General features: G+C 52.2%; 1 protein-coding gene and 1 long non-coding RNA gene across 4 annotated transcripts in view; one reads left to right on the top strand and one right to left on the bottom strand.

The window, feature by feature from the left end:
- Positions 1-327: 327 nt before the first annotated feature.
- On the top strand, positions 328-18122 carry PIF1 (PIF1 5'-to-3' DNA helicase). 3 transcript variants are annotated; one of them, XM_073877172.1, is made up of 16 exons: positions 328-545; positions 1824-1881; positions 3042-3134; positions 7464-7580; positions 10657-11234; positions 12025-12157; positions 12241-12366; positions 12480-12633; positions 12725-12839; positions 12916-13022; positions 14384-14523; positions 14897-15003; positions 15694-15781; positions 16155-16300; positions 16941-17132; positions 17343-18121. In XM_073877172.1, exons 1-16 carry the CDS (start codon positions 405-407, stop codon positions 17400-17402), a joined length of 2355 nt encoding a protein of 784 aa, XP_073733273.1. In that variant the 5' UTR covers positions 328-404; the 3' UTR covers positions 17403-18121. The 3 variants fall into 3 exon arrangements, with proteins under 3 accessions (XP_073733273.1, XP_025739877.1, XP_025739878.1); XM_025884092.2 differs by lacking the exon at positions 1824-1881 and having other exon boundaries at positions 12468-12633; positions 17343-18122; XM_025884093.2 differs by lacking the exon at positions 1824-1881.
- Positions 12607-19020, bottom strand: part of LOC141370010 (uncharacterized) — a 37515-nt gene continuing 31101 nt past the window's right edge. Inside the window, exons 2-3 of the long non-coding RNA XR_012373666.1 lie at positions 12924-13030; positions 12607-12616 (exon numbers count right to left, since the gene is read on the bottom strand). This is a non-coding gene — a long non-coding RNA (uncharacterized lncRNA). The remainder of the gene's footprint in view (positions 12617-12923; positions 13031-19020) is intronic.

Genomic DNA, 19020 nt, shown 5'->3' with positions numbered 1-19020 from the left:
GGGCCAAGGGGCGGGGCCGGGGGAAAGAAATAGCGGGGCTGGGAGGTCCGGGGTCCGGGCGGGAAACGGAGGGGCGGGGCCGGGGCTGGGGGCGGAGCTTGGGCGGGGCCGGGCTTGAGTTAGGGGACTGGACGGAGGAGCCGGAACGGAGGAAGGGGGAGGGACAGGGCGGAAAGAGGTTTCCCCGACCCGCTGAGGGAGATGGACTGGGAGGGGACAGAGGGTGCGGGGGACAGGGCGGAGGGAGGGGGAGGGGGCTTCCGGCCAGAGGCGGACGGGAGGGACGCGGGCGGGGCCCGAGGGCGGGACCAGGGTGGGGCAGGACCAGCGAACGCCCGAGGCGCTGGCGGCTTGCGCCTTTGAGGTTTGCAGACCCGAGAGGGCTGGGGTTGCGGGACTGGCCCATGCGGTCCTGGGCGGCCCAGAGATGGCACCAAGAGGCTCCTCCTCTTTCCTCCCCGACGCTGGGGCAGTGGCGACAACCTGGTCCTCTTCTCCCAGGAATCTCCTCGAAGGGCCGGGCCTGGACCTCGCTTCGGGTCCCGGTAATCGGGTAACGGGAAGACTTGGGGCTGGGAATCTGGACTTCAGGGTCCCTTGGGGGGGAGGGAGGGTTACCTCTAGTTCTCAGGGGTCCCCAAAAGCAGTGTTCTCCTGCCCTCGTTGGACATTGCACAGAGCTCTTCTCCCTGGTTCCTATAATCTGAGGGCCACCCTCCACCTCCCACCCCTATCCAGCGGTGATCTTGCAGCCTCGACAGCCTTGCTGGAAGTGGAGTGTTAACACCGTGGGCCCTCATTTTACATTTGGAGAAACAGAGGCCCAGAGAGAGAAAGTGACTGGCTACATCCCAGCTTCCAGCACAATCCCTGCCCCTTCCCTCGCAGCTCTCCTAGCCAACCCTGCCCAAGCTTGCTTCAGCAGGAAGAATTAAGTGTATTGGGATCAATGGTGACCTCCTTTGGCTCTGGCTGCTATAGCAGCAGCTGCACCAGTTGATCAAGTTCCCCTTTCACTGCCTTCTGCTGGCCCTCAGGCCCCTAAGCCACTTACACCCCTGCATGGGAAAGGGTAGCCCATGGGGGAGGAAGATGGGGGTCTACTTTTTCTTTATGCCTGGGCCTGGGTTCCTTCATCTTAAAAGATCTGAGAAAGTCAATGTATGTGGCAACCTCTTGGAGCCACCCCATGGTTTTATTCCCTCAGTATGGTTTATACTGGTTTACTCCCTCTCCAGAGCTGGGCACCTCATGCCTGAGGACTCAGAAGATCCTGTATCTGGAAACAGATTCCACCTGCAGGAGACCAGAGACCCTGGGGAATTCATGTTGTTGCACAAAAGAGCTCATGGTTAGGGTGGGGTAAGGTCAGTTTTCACATCCAGCGAGCTCCATCACTTTTGGGGGTGAGCCACTGACAACCACTTTGGCATCAGTTTCCCCATCCCAGCCCATACTGGCCTCTAGTTGTTGCCTCCACACCACTGTGTTCATTCAGCCCAAATATTTTATTCGCCTTGTTTGTCAGTCCTTACACTAATGGCTGGAAGATAATGGCCCGGTTCTCTATCAGGAGAGAAAGACATGTAAACAGATGAGAAAACCATACGTTAAAAGTGAGGGTTAAATGTATATAGGAAGAGCACCAGACTGGGACAAAGGGGCAAGATGGGCTTTCTAGGCAGAGGGGAGAGCAGAGCCACGGCAAAGAGGCATGAAACTGTATAGTGTGTGTGTGTAGGGCAGCCAGGCTGGAGAAGCACACAGCTCAGTGTAGAAAGGGCCTTGAAGGCTGTGTTGAGAGGACTGTATTTTAACCTCAGGGCAAGGGGAAGTCATTGAAAGTTTCTCGCTGTGGACGTGATGGAGTCTGTTTTGCAGGTACACCATTTTATCAACACAACTTATTGAGGGACTTTGAAGTGGGGTGCTTTCCAATACTTCATCCTGGCATTTATTCACTCAAAAGAATTTAGGGAGCCTCTGTCATCTGTTCACTGTACTAAGCTCCTCACGTGTACCTCATTTAATCTTCACAAAAGTGGATAATGACCCATGAGATAGATTCAATTGTTATCTTCATTGAACAGATCTTGACTCTAAGGCTTAGGCCTGTTTCAGGTCCCTTGACTGGTGAGTGGTGGTGCAAGGATTCGAACCTCGCCTGACTGCAGAGTCAGTGCTCTCTACTAAGTGTTTTGGCAGCATTGTATGACCAGCCCACACAGATCTGGGCCCTGCCTTGGAGGGCTGCAGAGCCAGTAAGAGGGCAGACAAGTCCTTAGAAGGGCTCTGAAAGAGTACACAGTGCGCAGTGAGAGCTGCTTCCCAGAGGAAGGGCTGGAGTGATTGAGGGTAGGCTCCCTGCTCAGTGGGGAGTCGGCTTCTCCCTCTCCCCCTGCTTGTGCTCTCTCTCTCACTTGCTCACTCTCTCTCTCTCAAATAAATAAAGTCTTAAAAAAAAAAAAAACAGTAAGGGGGGAGGGGAGGTTGGGGGAAAGTGGTTAAAAGGTACAAACTTCCAGTTATAGGGTAAATAAGTACTAGGATATAATGTACAACATGATGACTATAGTTAGTACCACTGTTATGATATACACAGAAGATTTTAGGGGAGTAGATCCTAAGAGTTCTCATCACAAGGAGAAATGTGTTTTCTTTTGTTTTTAATGGGTCTATATGAGATGGTGGATGTTAACTAAACCTACTGTGGTAATCATTTCACAATATATGTAAATATATGGATATTTCAGCTGAGACCTGAAAGATGAGACAGAAACAGCCACACAAAGAGTGAGGTGGAAGGTATTTCTTCTTTTTTTCTTTCTAACAAATATTTTTATTATTATTTTTAAGGCTTTATTTATTTATTTGACAGAGCGAGCACAGGCAGGGGGAGCGGCAGAGGGAGAGGATGCAGACTCCCCGCTGAGCAGGGAGCCCGGCGCAGGGTTCCATCCCAGGACCCTGGGATCATGACCTGAGCTGAAGGCAGACGCCCAATGGACTGAGCCACCCAGGCGCCCCTGTTTCTTTTTCAGTAAACTCTACCCCCAACTTCTGGCTTGAACTCACCACTCCGAGATCAAGTGATATGCTCTCCAGACTGAGCCAGCCAGGCACCCTGGAGGAAGGTATTTCATGCAGAGGAAAAAAAACTAGTGCAAAGACCTGGGCATAGGGATGGGCTCTGGGGGGTACAAGGAGCACCAAGGAGGCCAGTGTGACAGAGACATAGTGAGTAAAGGAAGAAAGTGGTAGACTTGAGTTCACAGTGGAAGGAAGGGAGGGAGTTGGTCTCAGGCTGTGGTAAGGACTATGGATTTTATTCTAAGAGGAATTGCCTAGAGAGGCATCAAGGGCTTAAAAGTAGCAAAATGTGTTTGTATGTTTGAAAAGATCCTATCTGCTGCTATTTGGAGAAAGGATTGAATTGTAGGGGGTTAGAGTGGAAGCCAGGAAGCCAGTGACATTAGGAGAATTCCTGCTACAATCCAGGGAGAGAAGACAGGCTACTAGCTCTAGGTTGTGGGGTGGGGATGGAGGGAATGATCCAAAATGGCAGAAACAATAGGTTTCGATAGTGGATTAGATGTGGTAAGTAAAGAAGGAATCAGGAATATGATGTAGGGCGCCTGGGTGGCTCAGTTGGTTAAGCGACTGCCTTCGGCTCAGGTCATGATCCTGGAGTCCCAGGATCGAGTCCCACGTGGGGCTCCCTGCTCAGCAGGGAGTCTGCTTCTCCCTCTGACCCTCTTCCCTCTCGTGCTCTCTATTTCTCATTCTCTCTCTCTCAAATAAATAAATAAAATCTTTTAAAAAAAAGACTATGATGTAGGTTTTTTGGGGTCCCTGGGTGGCTCAATTGGCTAAGTGTCTGCCTTTGGCTTGGGTCCTGATCTCAGGATCCTGGGATCGTGCCCCATGTTGGGCCCCCTGCTCGGTGGGAGCCTGCTTCTCCCCTCTCCCACTCCTCCTGCTTGTGCTCTCTCTCTTTGTCAAATAAATAAATCTTTAAAAAAAAAAAAAGGAATATGATGTGGCTCTTTTTTTTTAAGATTTTATTTGTTTATTTGACAGAGAGAGACAAAGTGAGAGAGGGAACACAAGCAGGGGGAGTGGGAGAGGGAGAAGCAGGCTCCCCGTGGAGCAGGGAGCCCAATGCGGGGCTCGATCCCAAGACCCCGGGACCATGACCGGAGCCGAAGGCAGACGCTTAACGACTGAGCCACCCAGGCGCCCCATGATGTGGCTTTTTAACCTGAGCTACAAATGGTGGTGCATTTACTGAGAGGAAGACAGGAGAAAAACAGGTTTATATGGTGTTGGAGAAGATTAAAACCTGTTCTGGAGAAAGTGAGTTTGACATGCCTGCTAGGTATCTGTGTGGTGATATCAGGACAAATGGAGACAGAGTTGGAGTTCAGGGGAGAAAGGTAGGCTAGAGATATAATATTGGGAATCAGCATGCAGCTGATAAGCTATGGGATTGGAAAAGATAGAAGAAAAAGAAAAAAGAGAGAAAGTCCTCCTACATTGAGAGGTCTCAGTGGGGAAAAAGGGCTAGCAAAGAAGACCCATACGGAGCAGCGAGTAAGTATGAAGAAACAAGGGAAGTGTGTTGTGGAAAGAGAAGAGAGGATTCCAAGGAGGGAGGGTCACCTGTACCAGAGGTTTAATAAAATGAGTGTTTGCTACCTGGTGATGAAGCAATGCCAGGTGAAGAAGTGCTCTGGAAGCTGGAAGACCCTTTCAGCATCTCTACAAGACTGTCCCTGTAAGTTAGGGCTGTAAAGGCTCTTTTATTTTTTCTTGAAGATTCTATTTATTAGAGAGAAAGCGAGCACGAGAGAGAGCACGAGCAGGGGCAGGAGCAGAGGGAGAGGTAAAAACAGACTCCCCACTGAGCAGGAAGCCTGACCCTGGGCTGGCTCGATCCTGAGACTCCAGGATCATGACCTGAGCAGAAGGTAGATGCTTAACCGACAGAGCCACTCAGGCGCCCCTGTAAAGGTTCTTTTAAATATCAAATGAGATTACGGACGAAAACGCATTTTGTAAACCGCCCAGTCCTGTGCTATTAATGTCAATGTTGGTTTTTATTAATGAGGCGATTATAATTGAGACCACCGGTGAAAGAGAGCACATGACTTATGGAAAGCGTTCTTGAGGAGGAAACTTCATGATGAAAACTCATTCCTCCTGAGAGCTTGCGTTAAAACCAGGCTTGGGGTTAAGTGAGAGATCCAGGAGCAGTGCTGAGTTTCTTTTCTAATTGACCCTGCCCTGGCAGCACTGAGCAGAACGGAGGATGGCAAAGACAGCCCAAAGCCGGCAAGGAGGAAGTCCGGCCCCAGACGTGAAATCCCTCTGGCTCCGCCTGCCTCCTCCACGGACCAATCAGGACCTAATTGACTGGACCGCGGCGCTGGGACGGGGAAGAGGGCGGAGCCTGAGGACCGTTACTCGACTGCTAAGCCGTGTCCAGTTATTCGTTCTATTCCTTTCACTATAAGGACTCATTGTTGCTACTCCTACAAACCACCAGTTTGGAAAAATCTCTGGTAGTTTCACATAAAACTAAATGTACACCTATTCAATGATCCAGCAATTTTTTTTAAAGATTTATTTGAGAGAGAGAGAGCGCAGGGGTGAGGGGCAGAGGGAGAGGAAGAGAGAAATTTAAGCAGACTCATACTGAGCATGGAGCCAGACTTGGGGCTCCATCCCACTACCCTGAGATCACGACCTGGGTGGGAACCAAGAGTCAGAGGCTTAAGTAGACTATGCCACCACTGAAGACCCAGTAATTTCTCACTGAGGTATTTCTTTTCTTTTTTTTTAACTTTTTTTTTTTAAGATTTGTTTATTTATTTGACAGAGAGAGAGATAGTGAGAGAGGGAACACAAGCAGGGGGAGTGGGAGAGGGAGAAGCAGGCTTCCTGCTGAGCAGGGAGCCCGATATGGGGCTCCATCCCAGGACCCTGGGATCATGACCTGAGCCGAAGGCAGACGCTTAACGACTGAGCCACCCAGGCGCCCCTGAAGTATCTATTTCTTAAAAATTAAAGCATAAATCCATAGAAAGCCCAGATATCCATCAATAGGAAAATGGATAAACTAGTATATTGATAAAAGGGACTACTATTCGGAAATAAAAAGGAACCAACTACTGATAAAGCAACATGGATGAATCCCCAAATCATGCTCAGTGAAAGAAACCTGTACACACAAGAATACATATTGTATAATTCCATTTATAAGAAATTTTAAAACAAACTAAGTCTATGGTGAAAACAAAATCAGAGCAGAGTTGCCTAAGGATTGAGGATGGGGATTGACTAGGTAGGAAGTAACATGAGGGAACTTTTTAGGTGATGATAATGTTCTTAAAACTTTGTGCAATGAAGGAAACGTCCTAAATCTGTGTTGTCCAATACAGTAGCTTCTAGCCACATGTGGCTGTTGAGCATTTGAAGTATGGCCAGTGGGATTCAAAAACTGGATTTAAAATTTCATTTAATTTGAATTAATTTGAATTTAAAATTACCCACATGTGACTAGTGGCTACCATATTGGACAGCAGAGTTTATATCCTGATAAGGGCGTGGGCTGCACTGATATTTGCATTTGTTAAAACTCTTCTCATGATAAGCCTAAGGGTTGTGCATTTCACCATATGTAAAGTTTACATTAAAAAGATAAGCATAAAAAAGAAAAGATAAGCATAGGGTTGCCTGGGTGGCTCAGTTAGCATCTGACTTTGGCTTGGGTCATGATCTCAGGGTCCTGGGATGGAGGCCCACATAGGGCTCCTCATTCACCAGGGAATCTGCTTGTCCCTCTCCCTCTGCCCCTCCCCCAATCATGCCCTCTCTCTCTCAAATCAGTAAAATATTTCTTAGATAGATAGATAAAGCATAGGGGTACCTGGCTGACTCAGTCGGTAGAGCATGCAACTCTTGATCTCAGGGTCATGAGTTCAGGCCCCACGTTGGGCATGGAGCCTACTTCAGGAAGAAAAAAAGCATAAACTAGTTAATGCTCTGCATGTTGAAGTGTTTAGATGGGAAATATCCTGTTGTCTACAACTTTAAAATGCATAACAGATTCATGAATGTTGAAATGGACAGATGACTAGACATGTGATAAATACAACAAAATATTAATTGTAGAAACTTGGTGGCAGGTATATGGGTGTTCACTGTAAAATTCTTTCAACCTTTCTGTATATGTTGGAATATTTTCAGAATAAAATGTTGGGGGTCACCAAGGGCTGAGAGGAGAAGGGAGTGGGGAGTTATTGTCTAATGGGTACAAACTTTGTTTGGGATGATGAAAATTTTCTGGAAATAGTGGTGATGGTTATGCAACATTTGAAAGTACTTCATGGCAATGAGTTGTACACTTAAAAATAGTTAAAATGGTACATTTTATGTATATTGTACTTTTTTTTTTTTAGTTCGGAAGTCACAAGAAAAACAATGTTGGGGAAAAATCCATGTGGAAGTGTCTGTGCCTTCTCTAGAGGCAGTATGGTGTGCTGCACAGAGGGAAAGGGGAAGGGAGCAGGCTGTTGGTGAGTGTGCTGGGCCCATTATAAGCAAAGGGTAGTGGGAAGAGAGAACAGAGGCTTTGGAAACAGACCTGGATTCATAATCCCAACTTTTTGACTTTCTGGCTGTGTGACTGTCCTGATTTCTTAGTGCTATTGCTGCTTTAACAAATTACCACAAATACAGTGGCTTAAAACAACACAAATTTATTATCTTGAGTTCTGGAGGTCTGACATGTGTCCCTCTGGGCCAGAATCGAGAGCTGTGTTCCTTCTATAGACTCTAATGGGCAGGAACCCACTTCCTTGCCTTTTCCAGCTTCCAGAAGCCTCTTGTATTCTCTGGCTTGATTCATGGCCCTTTTCTTCATCATCGAAGCCAGCAGTAACATCTTCAAATCTTTCTCTGTTTCTCACATACATCTGTGCTTTTTTAAAAAAATTTTTAACCCATTAGAATTGCTGTGTATGTGTTTTTTTAAGATTTTTTAAAAAATATTTTTATTTATTTATTTGAAAGAGAGAGAGAGAGAAACAGCATGAAAGGGAAGAGGGTCAGAGGGAGAAGCAGGCTCCCCGCTGAGCCGGGAGTCCGATGTGGGACTCGATGCCAGGACTCTGGGATCATGACCTGAGCCTAAAGCAGTCGCTTAACCAACTGAGCCACTCAGGCGCCCCCCTTTTTAAAAGATTTTATTTATTTATTTGGCAGAGAGAGGGCAGGAGAACAGCAGAGGGAGAGGGAGAAACAGCCCCCCTGTTGAGCAGGGAGCCGGATGTGGGGCTCTATCCCAGGACTCTGGGATCATGACCCGAGCTGAAGGCAGACGCCTAACCAACTGAACCACCCAGGTGTCCCACATCTGTGCTTCTTGATCACATCTCCTTCTCTGGCTCTTCTGCCTCCCTTTCCTTTATAAGAACCCTTGTGATTCCATTGGGCCCACCCAAACAATTCAGATAATCTTTCCCCCTCGATATCCTTAATTTCTCACATCTGCAAAATCACTTTTGCCATGCAAGGTAACATATTCATAAATTCTGGGGATTAGAATAGGAACATCTTAGGGGGACCATTATTCTGCCTGCCACAGTGATGTTGAAAATTTCCCTATGCCACTGGGTACTCATATGTCAAGACAAGACCGAAGAGGAACAATATTTCTCCTGATTTTTTTCCTAACAGTTTTACTGTGGTATAATTCACATACCATACAATTTACCCATTTAAAGCAAACAATTCAGTGGTTTTTAATATAGTCGCAGAACTATACAATCATCACATTTTTATCTCTCACCATTTTTCTATATGAGAAAACAAAGGCTTGAGACATTAAAGAAACTTGCCTAGAGTAACCTCTAACTGGCAGGGCTGGGGCACTGCACTGGCTGTCAGGAGCTGAGATTCCAGTCCAGGCCTGGATTCCCTCCATGAAGTTAGACTAGTCACCTGGGAGAAGTGTGGTGCAGAAAACTTCAGATGCTCACACCAGGTTAGACTTGGGATCAAGGCTATGTTTTGCTATCTGCAAGCTGTGACTTTTGGTAAAATCTACTGGAGCCTTGGTTTCCTCATTTGAAAAATGAGGGCAATCCAATAAATGAGGAAGCTGACTCACCTATAAGATCCCTTCCAGCTATGTAATTCCAAGCTTCAATGAGTGGGGAGAAAAGATAATTAAAAATAAATTCTCCGAGCATCCAGTGCATCAACAGGGATACGAATACCCTGAAGACAGAGGCTCACATGCTTCCTTTGTACTCCCTGAGCACCTGGCACAGGTCTTGGAATTCCTCACCGAAGGGCCTCAGCCCGCTGGGAGACAAATGTGTAAAATGACCCTTACAGAGGCAGAGAAGGGTGGAAAGAGTAGCGGGGGGCGGGGGCGGGGGCGGGGCGCTTAGGCAACGGAAGCTGCAGGCCTTGGGGTAGTCGGCCCAGGAGTGGGCAACCGCCAAGTGAAGGTAAACACGGTGGGAGGGATCAGAGGCCCCTCTTTCCAAAGGCCAAGTTGAGCCGCAGTGAGGGCTCGAGCCGAGAAAAAGTGTGTTGAAGGCAGAGTTCTAAAAACCAATCTTCAAGCCGCATTGGGTGACACAACACCACGCGTGGCCGAGCTCCGCCCCTTCCCACCTAGCCCACTGGTGCACGAGATTTGGTACGCTTTTCCACCACAGTAAGACTCCTTTCACCGCCGCGCGATTGGTACCGCCCAAGCTCGACGAGTTTGAACCCAACGAAAGACACGCCCGTTGTCACGCCCCTGTCTCTGATTGGCTGGAGAATTTAAAGATCCGGCCGGTTATAGGGTGATTTTCTACTTCTAGTATTTGAAAGTTTGTACTGCCCGAGGTTCACTAGCTGGCCGGCTCTGTTCAGCGTGTTCGTCCGGGCGCCGGTGCGAGTGAGTGTCCACGCGACCCCAGAGGTAGGAGACAGAGAGTCTGCTTTTTCAAAGGGTCTCTGCCGGGAGGGTGCAGACGAGTGGGTCAGACGGAGGAAACATGGATTCCCGAGCCCCAGGGTCCCCGGCGATTTCCCTAGCCAAATATTCTCCACCCAGTGCCCATCTTGGAGATGGGAAGAGTCAGGGCTTGGAAATCACACTAACCCTGACTCCTACCAGTCGTTGTAACCTCTCCCAGTCTGTTTCCACTTCTGTACACGGGTAATAGTGAGATTGACCTGGCAGCATATAAACCACTGGGCTATCTGGAAGACAGAAGGTCCCCTGCTCATCTCTCCACTTGAGCTTCCCCTGCTTCCTTGGGAGAGGACTCTGAGGATTCCCTTGCCTGCCCTGGGCTTCTTGGAATCAGCCTCCTTTTTTTGGTCAGGAGCCTGCCTCCGCGGCTCTGGTCGGACAGCTGAGGCTCCCCATTCCTGGGTGCATTTGACGCTGCCCATCCACCGCTCTGGAAATTACCGTGTAGGAGAGTAAGGTCTACGTGAATTTCGGTTGGTCCCAGGTCCCTTTTGCCGTCTGCGTGACCTCTTTTTGGTCCTAGTGACAGCCTCCGTGACCCTATGTGGCCTTGACCGGGCTCCCGATTAGGTCCACTGAGTCCTCGTGACCCCTGCGCTCGGGGCTTTTTGCAGATCTGCCGGAGGCGGTGACGATGCTGTCGGGCACCCAGGCAGCGCCAGCGGAATTGGAGGACGCGGAGCTGCGGTGCCGCGTGGCTGTGGAGGAGTTGAGCCCGGGCGGGCAGCCGCGAAAGCGCCAGGCCTTACGCACGGCGGCGCTGAGCCTGGGGCGGAATGAGCGCCGCGAGTTGCTGCTGCGGCTGCAGGCGGCTGGACCCGCGGGCCGGCCGCGCTGCTTCCCTCTGCGGGCCGCGCGCCTCTTCACGCGCTTCGCGGCGGCCGGACGCAGCACGCTGCGGCTCCCCACCGACGGCGTTCCCGGGGCGGGCGCTGTGCAGCTGCTGCTCTCCGACTGCCCCCCCGACCGCCTGCGACGCTTCCTGCGCACGCTGCGCCTCAAGCTGGCCGCGGCCCCCGGGCCGGGGCCGGCCTCCGCCCGCGCGCAGCTGCTTGGCCCGCGGCCCCGCGACTTTGTCACCATCAGCCCCGTGCAGCCCGAGGAGCTGCGGCGCGCGGTGGCCACCCGGGTCCCGCGCGCCACGCCCGTGAAGCGGCCGGTGGAACCCCGGGCGGGAGCCGAGCCCAGCACTGTGAGGACAGGAAAGGGGGGACGGCCTCAGGGAGTGGGTGTGCCCCTGAGATGGAAGAGACCCAGGAGGCCCAAGTTTAGGGGGTTGCTGGTTAGCTCAGAGGAGATGCCCGTCGGACATCTGAGTGTGACAGGGATGTGGGAATTGTGCAGTGTTTCTCCAGAGTGCAATCCCTGAGTAAGCTAGAATAGGAAGAGGGCCCACTTCACGGTAAAGGGGAAAGTAGAGAAGGTGACTTCAGAAGAAAAAGTAGGAGGCTGTTGGGCCTGGAGAAGGAGGGGAGCTTTTGGAGAGAAGTGGCCAGCAGGATCAGGGGCAGCCAACAGTTCTGAGCAGTTGGGGGGGACAAAGTCTGGAAGGTCTGACAGTGTTTATGAACTGGGGCAGGTGGATCACAGACCACGGGGTTTGAGACTCAGCTGGGGAGAAGATGGAGATGGAGCCAGGCAGGGTTTTGCTGTGAGACAGGCAGATTTGTGCCAGGAAGAGTAGTGAGAAGGAAGGACCTGTGAAAGAACCAGATTTAGGGAAACCAGGGGAGGGAGCTGAGGGAGGATCCAGACCCACATAGTGTAGTCACCAGGGCACCAGGGATCATTGGAGACCCAGCCTTGAGCCCTTCCTTCCTCAAGGACAGACCTGGCCCGGAGTAGTTACTGGTAAGATCTCCAAGGGAAACCAAAGCCGCCCACGGGCTTCAAGGAGTGAAACCAGCAGAGAAACAAAGGGCTCCCAGGCCTAGCATGGCACGCAGGCTAGGAAGCCCTGAGACAGTCCTGTCCCCCCACAGGAAGCCCCAAGGTGGGCCTTGCCTGTGAAGAGGCTGAGCTTGCCCCCCACCAAACCACAGCTTTCTAAGGAACAGGCTGCGGTGCTGAGGGTTGTCCTGAAAGGCCAGAGCATCTTCTTCACTGGGAGTGCAGGTAGTGGGGGGGCAGCGTGGGGGGTGGGGGAACAGTGATGGGGTAGGATGGAGGAGGTGACCCTGACTTTACGCTCTGCCCAGGGACAGGGAAGTCTTATCTGCTGAAGCGGATCCTGGGCTCACTGCCTCCCACAGGTACTGTGGCTACTGCCAGCACTGGGGTGGCAGCTTGCCACATCGGGGGGACCACCCTCCATGCCTTTGCAGGTAAGTGGGGACCTCTAGGGCTTGAGCTGGAAGCCAGCCAGGCCTGTGAGACGGAAGAGGGGGTCAGGGCTGGGTCGGGGCTAGGGTCTTAGGCTGAGTAGTGTCACTCACAGGCATCGGCTCAGGCCGGGCTCCCCTGGCGCAGTGTGTGGCCCTGGCCCAGCGGCCAGCCGTGCGGCAGGGCTGGCTGAACTGCCAGCGGCTAGTCATCGATGAGATCTCCATGGTGGAGGCGGACCTGTTTGACAAGCTGGAAGCGGTGGCCAGGTCAGTATATGCAGTAAGGGCTGGGTTCTGGTGGTTTTCCATATGGAACTTGGCCACCCCAGCTGCTAAAGTACCCCGTGCTCTTCTCCAGAGCTGTCCGGCAGCAGGACAAGCCATTTGGAGGGATCCAGCTTATCATCTGTGGGGACTTCCTGCAGCTGCCGCCTGTAACCAAGGGCTCCCAGCCCCCGAAGTTCTGCTTTCAGGTATCACTCGCCCTCTGGCCCTGCCCCCCACAGGTGTCTGCTCTTCTCCCTGAAACCCCTACCCTGCCCCCACCAGGCCAAGACCTGGAGAAGGTGTGTCCCAGTGACCCTGGAGCTGACCGAGGTGTGGAGGCAGGCCGACCAGATCTTCATCTCTCTGCTGCAGGCTGTCAGGCTGGGAAGGTGGGCCCCTGTGAACAGAGAAGGGGGAAAAGTGCCTCATGGCCCCGTAGAAGATGGTCATTCTCTAAGCACTGGAACCCTGCCTCCTGCAAGGTTGGGTCCGCATCACCCAGCACAGGCCCTGGCACAGACCAGATGTCACAGAAGTATGGACACATGGATACGCAAGAAGAAATCAGAGATGTTAATGCTCCTATTTCACAGATGCAGAAACGGGGGGTTCAAAGAGGTGAAGTGACTTGCCCCAAGTTCCAGCCAGTAAGTGACTGGGCTGGGATTTGAACCTGGCCTGACTCTAAAACCCAAGTTCCTCCCACTCTTAGAGAGCCTGTGGGGGTCACTTGGTGAGGGAGAGAGGTTGCAGGCACAATCCCACCCCAGCTAGGACGAAAGGTTGAAATGCCAGGACGACTCATGTGCGAGCAGGCAGGAGGCCAGGAAGGCAGAAGACATGGGCCAGAGCTGGGCCTTGAAAACCAGCTTGGGACAGGTTGGGGGGAGGAGGTGGTGGTAGTGAGGGGCTTTCTATGCTTAGGGACCCCTGTCACAGACATATGAGGCAGGTAGGAAGGTACATCGCACACACCAGCATCTGTGGGGAACAAGAGGAAGATTGAATGGCAGAGCAGAGAGAGATGCAGGTCTCAAGTTGTTTCCCCTTCTCCCACGTGATTTGCTGTTGCACCCAGGCTTCTCCATGTTGACGAAGGCTTGAGACAGAAACACAGGCTAGGGGCGCCTGGCTGGCTCAGTCGGTGAAGCAAGCGGGTCTTGATCTTGGGGCCGGGAGTTTGAGCCCCACATTGGGTGTAGAGATTACTTAAAAAAAAAAATCATTGAACATTATATCAAAAAACTCATGATGTACTATACATGGGCTAATTGAATTTAAATAAAAATAATCAAACAAACTTTAAAAAGAAAGAAAAAGAAACAGGCTAGATTTTTGCTCCCAAGGCAGCAAGCCAGAGGCTAAAAGAGTGTAGCCTGGAGGCCAGTCTGATTACAGGCTACCCGTATGACAGGGTATCAACATCAGTGCCTTGTCCAGGCCCTCTGAACCTCTAGCCTGTGCTCACTCATCATATCCGACTTCCTCAGGAGCACTGGGATGGGAGGGTGGCTAGCTCCTACCTGGGGGCAGTCACAGGGAAGGGTGCCTGCTCATGATCATTCCCCATGTCTGGGGTCCGAGTGGGGAAAGGCCAGTTGGTCAGCCTGGGGGGCAGCACATTTTGCCCTGGTGCCCCTTTCTAATCCCCAAGTCTGACGCATGGCCTACTGCTGGGGCCGTATCAGCCAGGTGCCCCACCTTCCCTGGTGTTCAGGTGGGCTCTGCCCTGACAGCCCAGCTCCTACAGGTGCTCAGAAGAAGTGACCCGCCAGCTCCAGGCCACAGCTTCCCACAAGGTGGAGCGAGATGGGATTGTGGCCACAAGGCTCTGCACTCATCAGGATGACGTGGCCCTCACCAACAGGAGGCGACTGCAGGAACTGCCAGGTGAACAGGGAGCCAGGGCTGGTCAAAACCAGCTGGGAGGGGCCATCAGACAGGTATGGGTCCCCCACCCCCACCCAACAGCCTGGGCTCTTGGGGCCATTTGGATATTTAGGCCCCCACCTCTCTGGCCATAAAGGCCCTTACATTTGCAGATGTAACTGTGACTTTGAGAGGCATGATCTTGAGTAGGTCAAGGTCAGTGAGCCAGTAAATACTGGAAGTAAGACTTGAACCCAGGCCCCTGATTCCAAAGCCCCAGCTTGCCTGAGCTGTCCCCACTACCGCCTTCTACACCCTGGTCTAATACATGGTTTTGGAAACTGAGCCACAAGTTAGTGACTTGTAATCTGTTTGCCCAACTTTTCTTTCCTAGGTGAGGTACACAGCTTTAAGGCCATGGACAGTGACCCTGAGCAAGCCCGGATCCTGGATGCCCAGTGTCCCGTTAGCCAGATCCTTCAACTCAAGCTGGGGGCCCAGGTGAGTGGGAAGCAGAGCCAAGACCTGGGGGGCCTGGGCTTCCCCAGTCCTTGCCCTTCAGCCCAGGCAGCTCCATAGCCAGAGGGCCCAACTGTGACCCCAGTGAACTCCCTCCCTCCTGCTTCCACCCACCTTCCTGACTTCAGCCTCTCACTGCCCTCTTCTTGCTAGGCCTGGGGCACCAACAGCAATGCTTTGGATAAGCCCCTTTCCCTTGCTGAAGCTCAGTTTCCACGTCTGTGTCGTGTGAGAGAGCCCTGCTTCTTCCCATGATGTTGGGGTGGGCCAAATGGGAGACTTTCCTCAGGTTCTGAAAGGCACTTGAGGGCTGGAAGAGGGGTGACAGGACCTGGAGCTATCCCTCACGATTTTGGCCCATACACATACCCCATAACAGACACGATCATTTTCAGAACCCTGTGATGTCCATTACCTTATTGCTCCTTACCCCCTCCTGAGGCAAACAGCAAATGTCATTCCCCTTTGACACTAGGGGCAACTGAGACCGGGGAAAATAAAGCATCTTGCCACAGGGGTCACAGTCAGCCGGTGACAGAGTTAAGGATTAGGATTCAGTACCTCTCCAGGAGTGCCCCCAGCCTCCTGGAACTGCCCCCAGCGACTGCTGGAGCTGAGGCCAGGTGTTGGAATGGGCTGCTCGGCATGCCTCAAGTTCACTTTCCCTTGCAGGTGATGTTGGTGAAGAACTTAGCAGTGTCCCGGGGCCTAGTGAATGGCGCCCGGGGGGTGGTCGTTGGGTTCGAGACAGAGGGGAGAGGTAAATGATGGGAGATCAGTCCTACTGCTTGGGTTTGCAGCAGGCCCTGGGGTATGTGTGAGGAGAAGGCTAGGATGGGGGCACCTGGGCGGCTCAGTCATTAAGCGTCTGCCTTCGGCTCAGGTCATGGTCCCAGGGTCCTGGGATCGAGCCCCACATCGGGCTCCCTGCCCGGCGGGAAGCCTGCTTCTCCCTCTCCCGCTCCCCCTGCTTGTGTTCCCTCTCTCACTGTGTCTCTCTCTCTGTGTCAAATAAAGAAATAAAATCTTAAAAAAAAAAAAAAAGAAGGCTGGGATGGAGGGGTAAGGCCTGCTCCTCACCTCTGAGCCCTGAAGCAGGGCCAAAAGGTGGGACTTCTCCACTCCTCCCTCAGGGCTGCCCCAGGTACGGTTCCTCTGTGGAGTCACCGAGGTCATCCGTGCTGACCGCTGGACAGTGCAGGCCACTGGGGGCCAGCTCCTCAGCCGGCAGCAGCTGCCCCTCCAGCTGGCCTGGGCAATATCCATCCACAAGAGCCAGGTAAGCAGCGAGTGCAGGGGACAGGGCAGGGCAGACGGGGGACAGAATAGGCCTGGGCCTTATTGAAGGAGGTTCTTAAAGGCCTTGTGAAGGTTGAGCTTGCCCTGGTTGGAAAGTTCCAGACCAGGGGTAGAATTAGCCTTTCTTTTGCACATTTCCCATCCTGCTTCCTCTCCCTTTCCCAGACACATATTCATCCCTCTGTCATCTCCTTTCTTGCCATTTCTTGAGCCACTACCAGATGTTAAATTTAATCCTGACAACTGTGTGAGGTATAGATGTGATAATCGGTCCTGTTTTATAGAAGGGGAAACCAAAGCTCAGAGTGGTTAAGTAAGTTGTCCAAGGTCACATAGAGACTGAGAGACAGAGCCAGGATTCATTTCCATGCCTGTCTGACCCGGGCCTGAGCTCTTTCCTTTCACCCCCATCCCTCTATTCTAATCCTCAATCTGTATCTCCTGGACCTCCTCCTACTCAGACACCCGGTTGTTGTCAATCTGTCTCTCTGCCTTGAGAATCTCCGTACTGGCTGAAGAGATCCAGGGGCAGTCGCCGGGCCACTGTAGGTGAGGTCAGGCTCTTGCACATAGGGATTGCAGGCTGAGCTGGCTCTAGCTCTGTCCCCCCATTCCCTCAGGGCATGACCCTGGATTGCGTGGAGATCTCTCTGGGCCGTGTGTTTGCCAGTGGCCAGGCCTATGTGGCCCTGTCCCGGGCCCGCAGCCTGCAGGGCCTGCGTGTGCTGGACTTTGATCCCATTGTGGTTCGCTGTGACCCCCGTGTGCTGAGCTTCTACGCCGCCCTGCGGAGGGATAGGGGCCTCAGCCTGGTAAGAGGGAGTCCCCTGATGGTGGGTCATATGGAGTGGGAAGCCTGGGAGCTAGGACAGAGGGAAGGCCAAGGCACTGTGGGATAGGGGTGGCAGAGCCTCTTCTGGCTCTGTTGGGAGCAGGGGCAAGAGGAAGGAGATGCTGGCCCCGAGGCTGTGGCCCCGGGGACAGCATGAGTCCTTGACTGGGTGTTTCTGTCTCTGATCCAGAAGTCTCCAAATGATGATGAGGCAGCCTCAGACCAGGAGAATGAGGACCCAAACCTTTGAGCCTCAAAGAGAAGACAAACGGTGGTCTCCCCTTCCTCTTGCCTAGTGGGCCAAGGCCCCTGGAGACAACTGGGGGAGGATAAGCTAGTGTCTCTTTCTGCATTCTTTAGGGCTCTCAGCCTCCTGGCAGGGTACAAGGGAGAGCACTTCCTACCTGTTTGCCAGCTGTGCCTCAGTTTCTCCCCTTGCCCTGGGTGAGCTGCTTCCAGGGACAGGAGTAACCCTTGCTGGGCCAGTTGGGAAAGGGCCTATGGTGGCACCTGGTGTTCTGGAACAAAGCTATCTGTGAGGGCTGGCCCAGGGCCACACGGTTGTGAATGCTGCTCTCTTTGGGCTGCAGAGGGGAGAGGCAGTGAAGACAGGTACTCCAGGAGCAGGAACAGGCTATAGGAGCCCTGGACTGGGAGACTCAGGCCAAGTACAGGCCCCAAACAGAGAAGGGAACCTGGGGTTCTTGTCAGAGCTAGGCCCAGGCTAGCACAGGCCAGGACAAACCCCCTCCTGAGCCTAACCTGACAACACACAATGCAAACCATGTGCCTGTATCTTAAGCTCCTTTTTTGGAGAAGAAATAGTATTTAGGGGTATTGAGATGGATGTTCTCAGAAATATATTTATTTAGGACAAATAAACTTGTGAATTGTATGAGGACTGTGAGTTGAGTTTTCTCTCTTTAAGAAGGCATCCCTGCCTGGGGTATGGGCTACATCTGTGGCCAGGGCCCTCTCCCCCATGGATGCACACAGAGGTGCTTACATCACGACACCCTTACGTGAGCTTTTGTTAGGATCACTGGTTATTTGGAAAGCTGAGTTACCCGAGATTGGTGACTCATAATGAAATGACAAGGTGAATCACTGTTGCCCAGGGGTCAGACAAGGACACAGAGAATTCACATGGCCGGAAATGGGCCTGTCACAACATCTGAATGCTGGGATCTTGGTCGTAACTTTCTCACTTTGTGCCTTGCTGGCTGGGGCTCCAGCTTGAACGTTGTGATGGGGAAGGGATCATCAACAAAGTAGCTTCAGATGGGGAGCCGGGGTGGCTCAGTTGGTTAAGCGTCTGCCCTCGGCTCAGGTCATGACCCAGGGTCCTGGGATTGAGTCTTGCATCAGGCTCCCTGCTCAGCGGGGAGTCTGCTTCTCCCTCTCCCGCTCTCCCTGCTTGTGCTCTCTCTCTCTCTGTCTAATAAATAAAATCTTTTTATTTATTTGACAGAGAGAGAGAGAGACACAGTGAGAGAGGGAACACAAGCAGGGGGAGCGGGAGAGGGAGAAGCAGGCTTCCCGCTGAGCAGGGAGCCCGATGCGGGTCTCGATCCCAGGACCCTGGGATCATGACCTGAGCCGAAGACAGACACCCAACGACTGAGCCACCCAGGCGCCCCTAGATACATAAAATCTTATAAACACACACACACACACACACACACACACACATACACACACATACACAAACCTAGCTTCAGTTGATCAAAGGGTCTGATGGAAATTGTTTAGGGGCCCTTGCAGTTTTGGCTAAAACCAGGTTCCCTGGTTATGAGTGAAATGTATTTTAAATGTTAAATCGATAATGGTAGGAGGAGTGAAACCATGCTGGTGGCAGGAAGACATGA

Source organism: Callorhinus ursinus, unplaced genomic scaffold (genome assembly GCF_003265705.2).
Source record: "Callorhinus ursinus isolate GAN/ISIS: 27379988/994484 unplaced genomic scaffold, GSC_fseal_2.0 scaffold25, whole genome shotgun sequence".
In the NCBI taxonomy this organism is placed as follows: domain Eukaryota; kingdom Metazoa; phylum Chordata; class Mammalia; order Carnivora; family Otariidae; genus Callorhinus; species Callorhinus ursinus.
The sequence above is the reverse complement of the archived record's forward strand: the minus strand, read 5'-3'. Positions and strand labels throughout refer to the sequence as shown.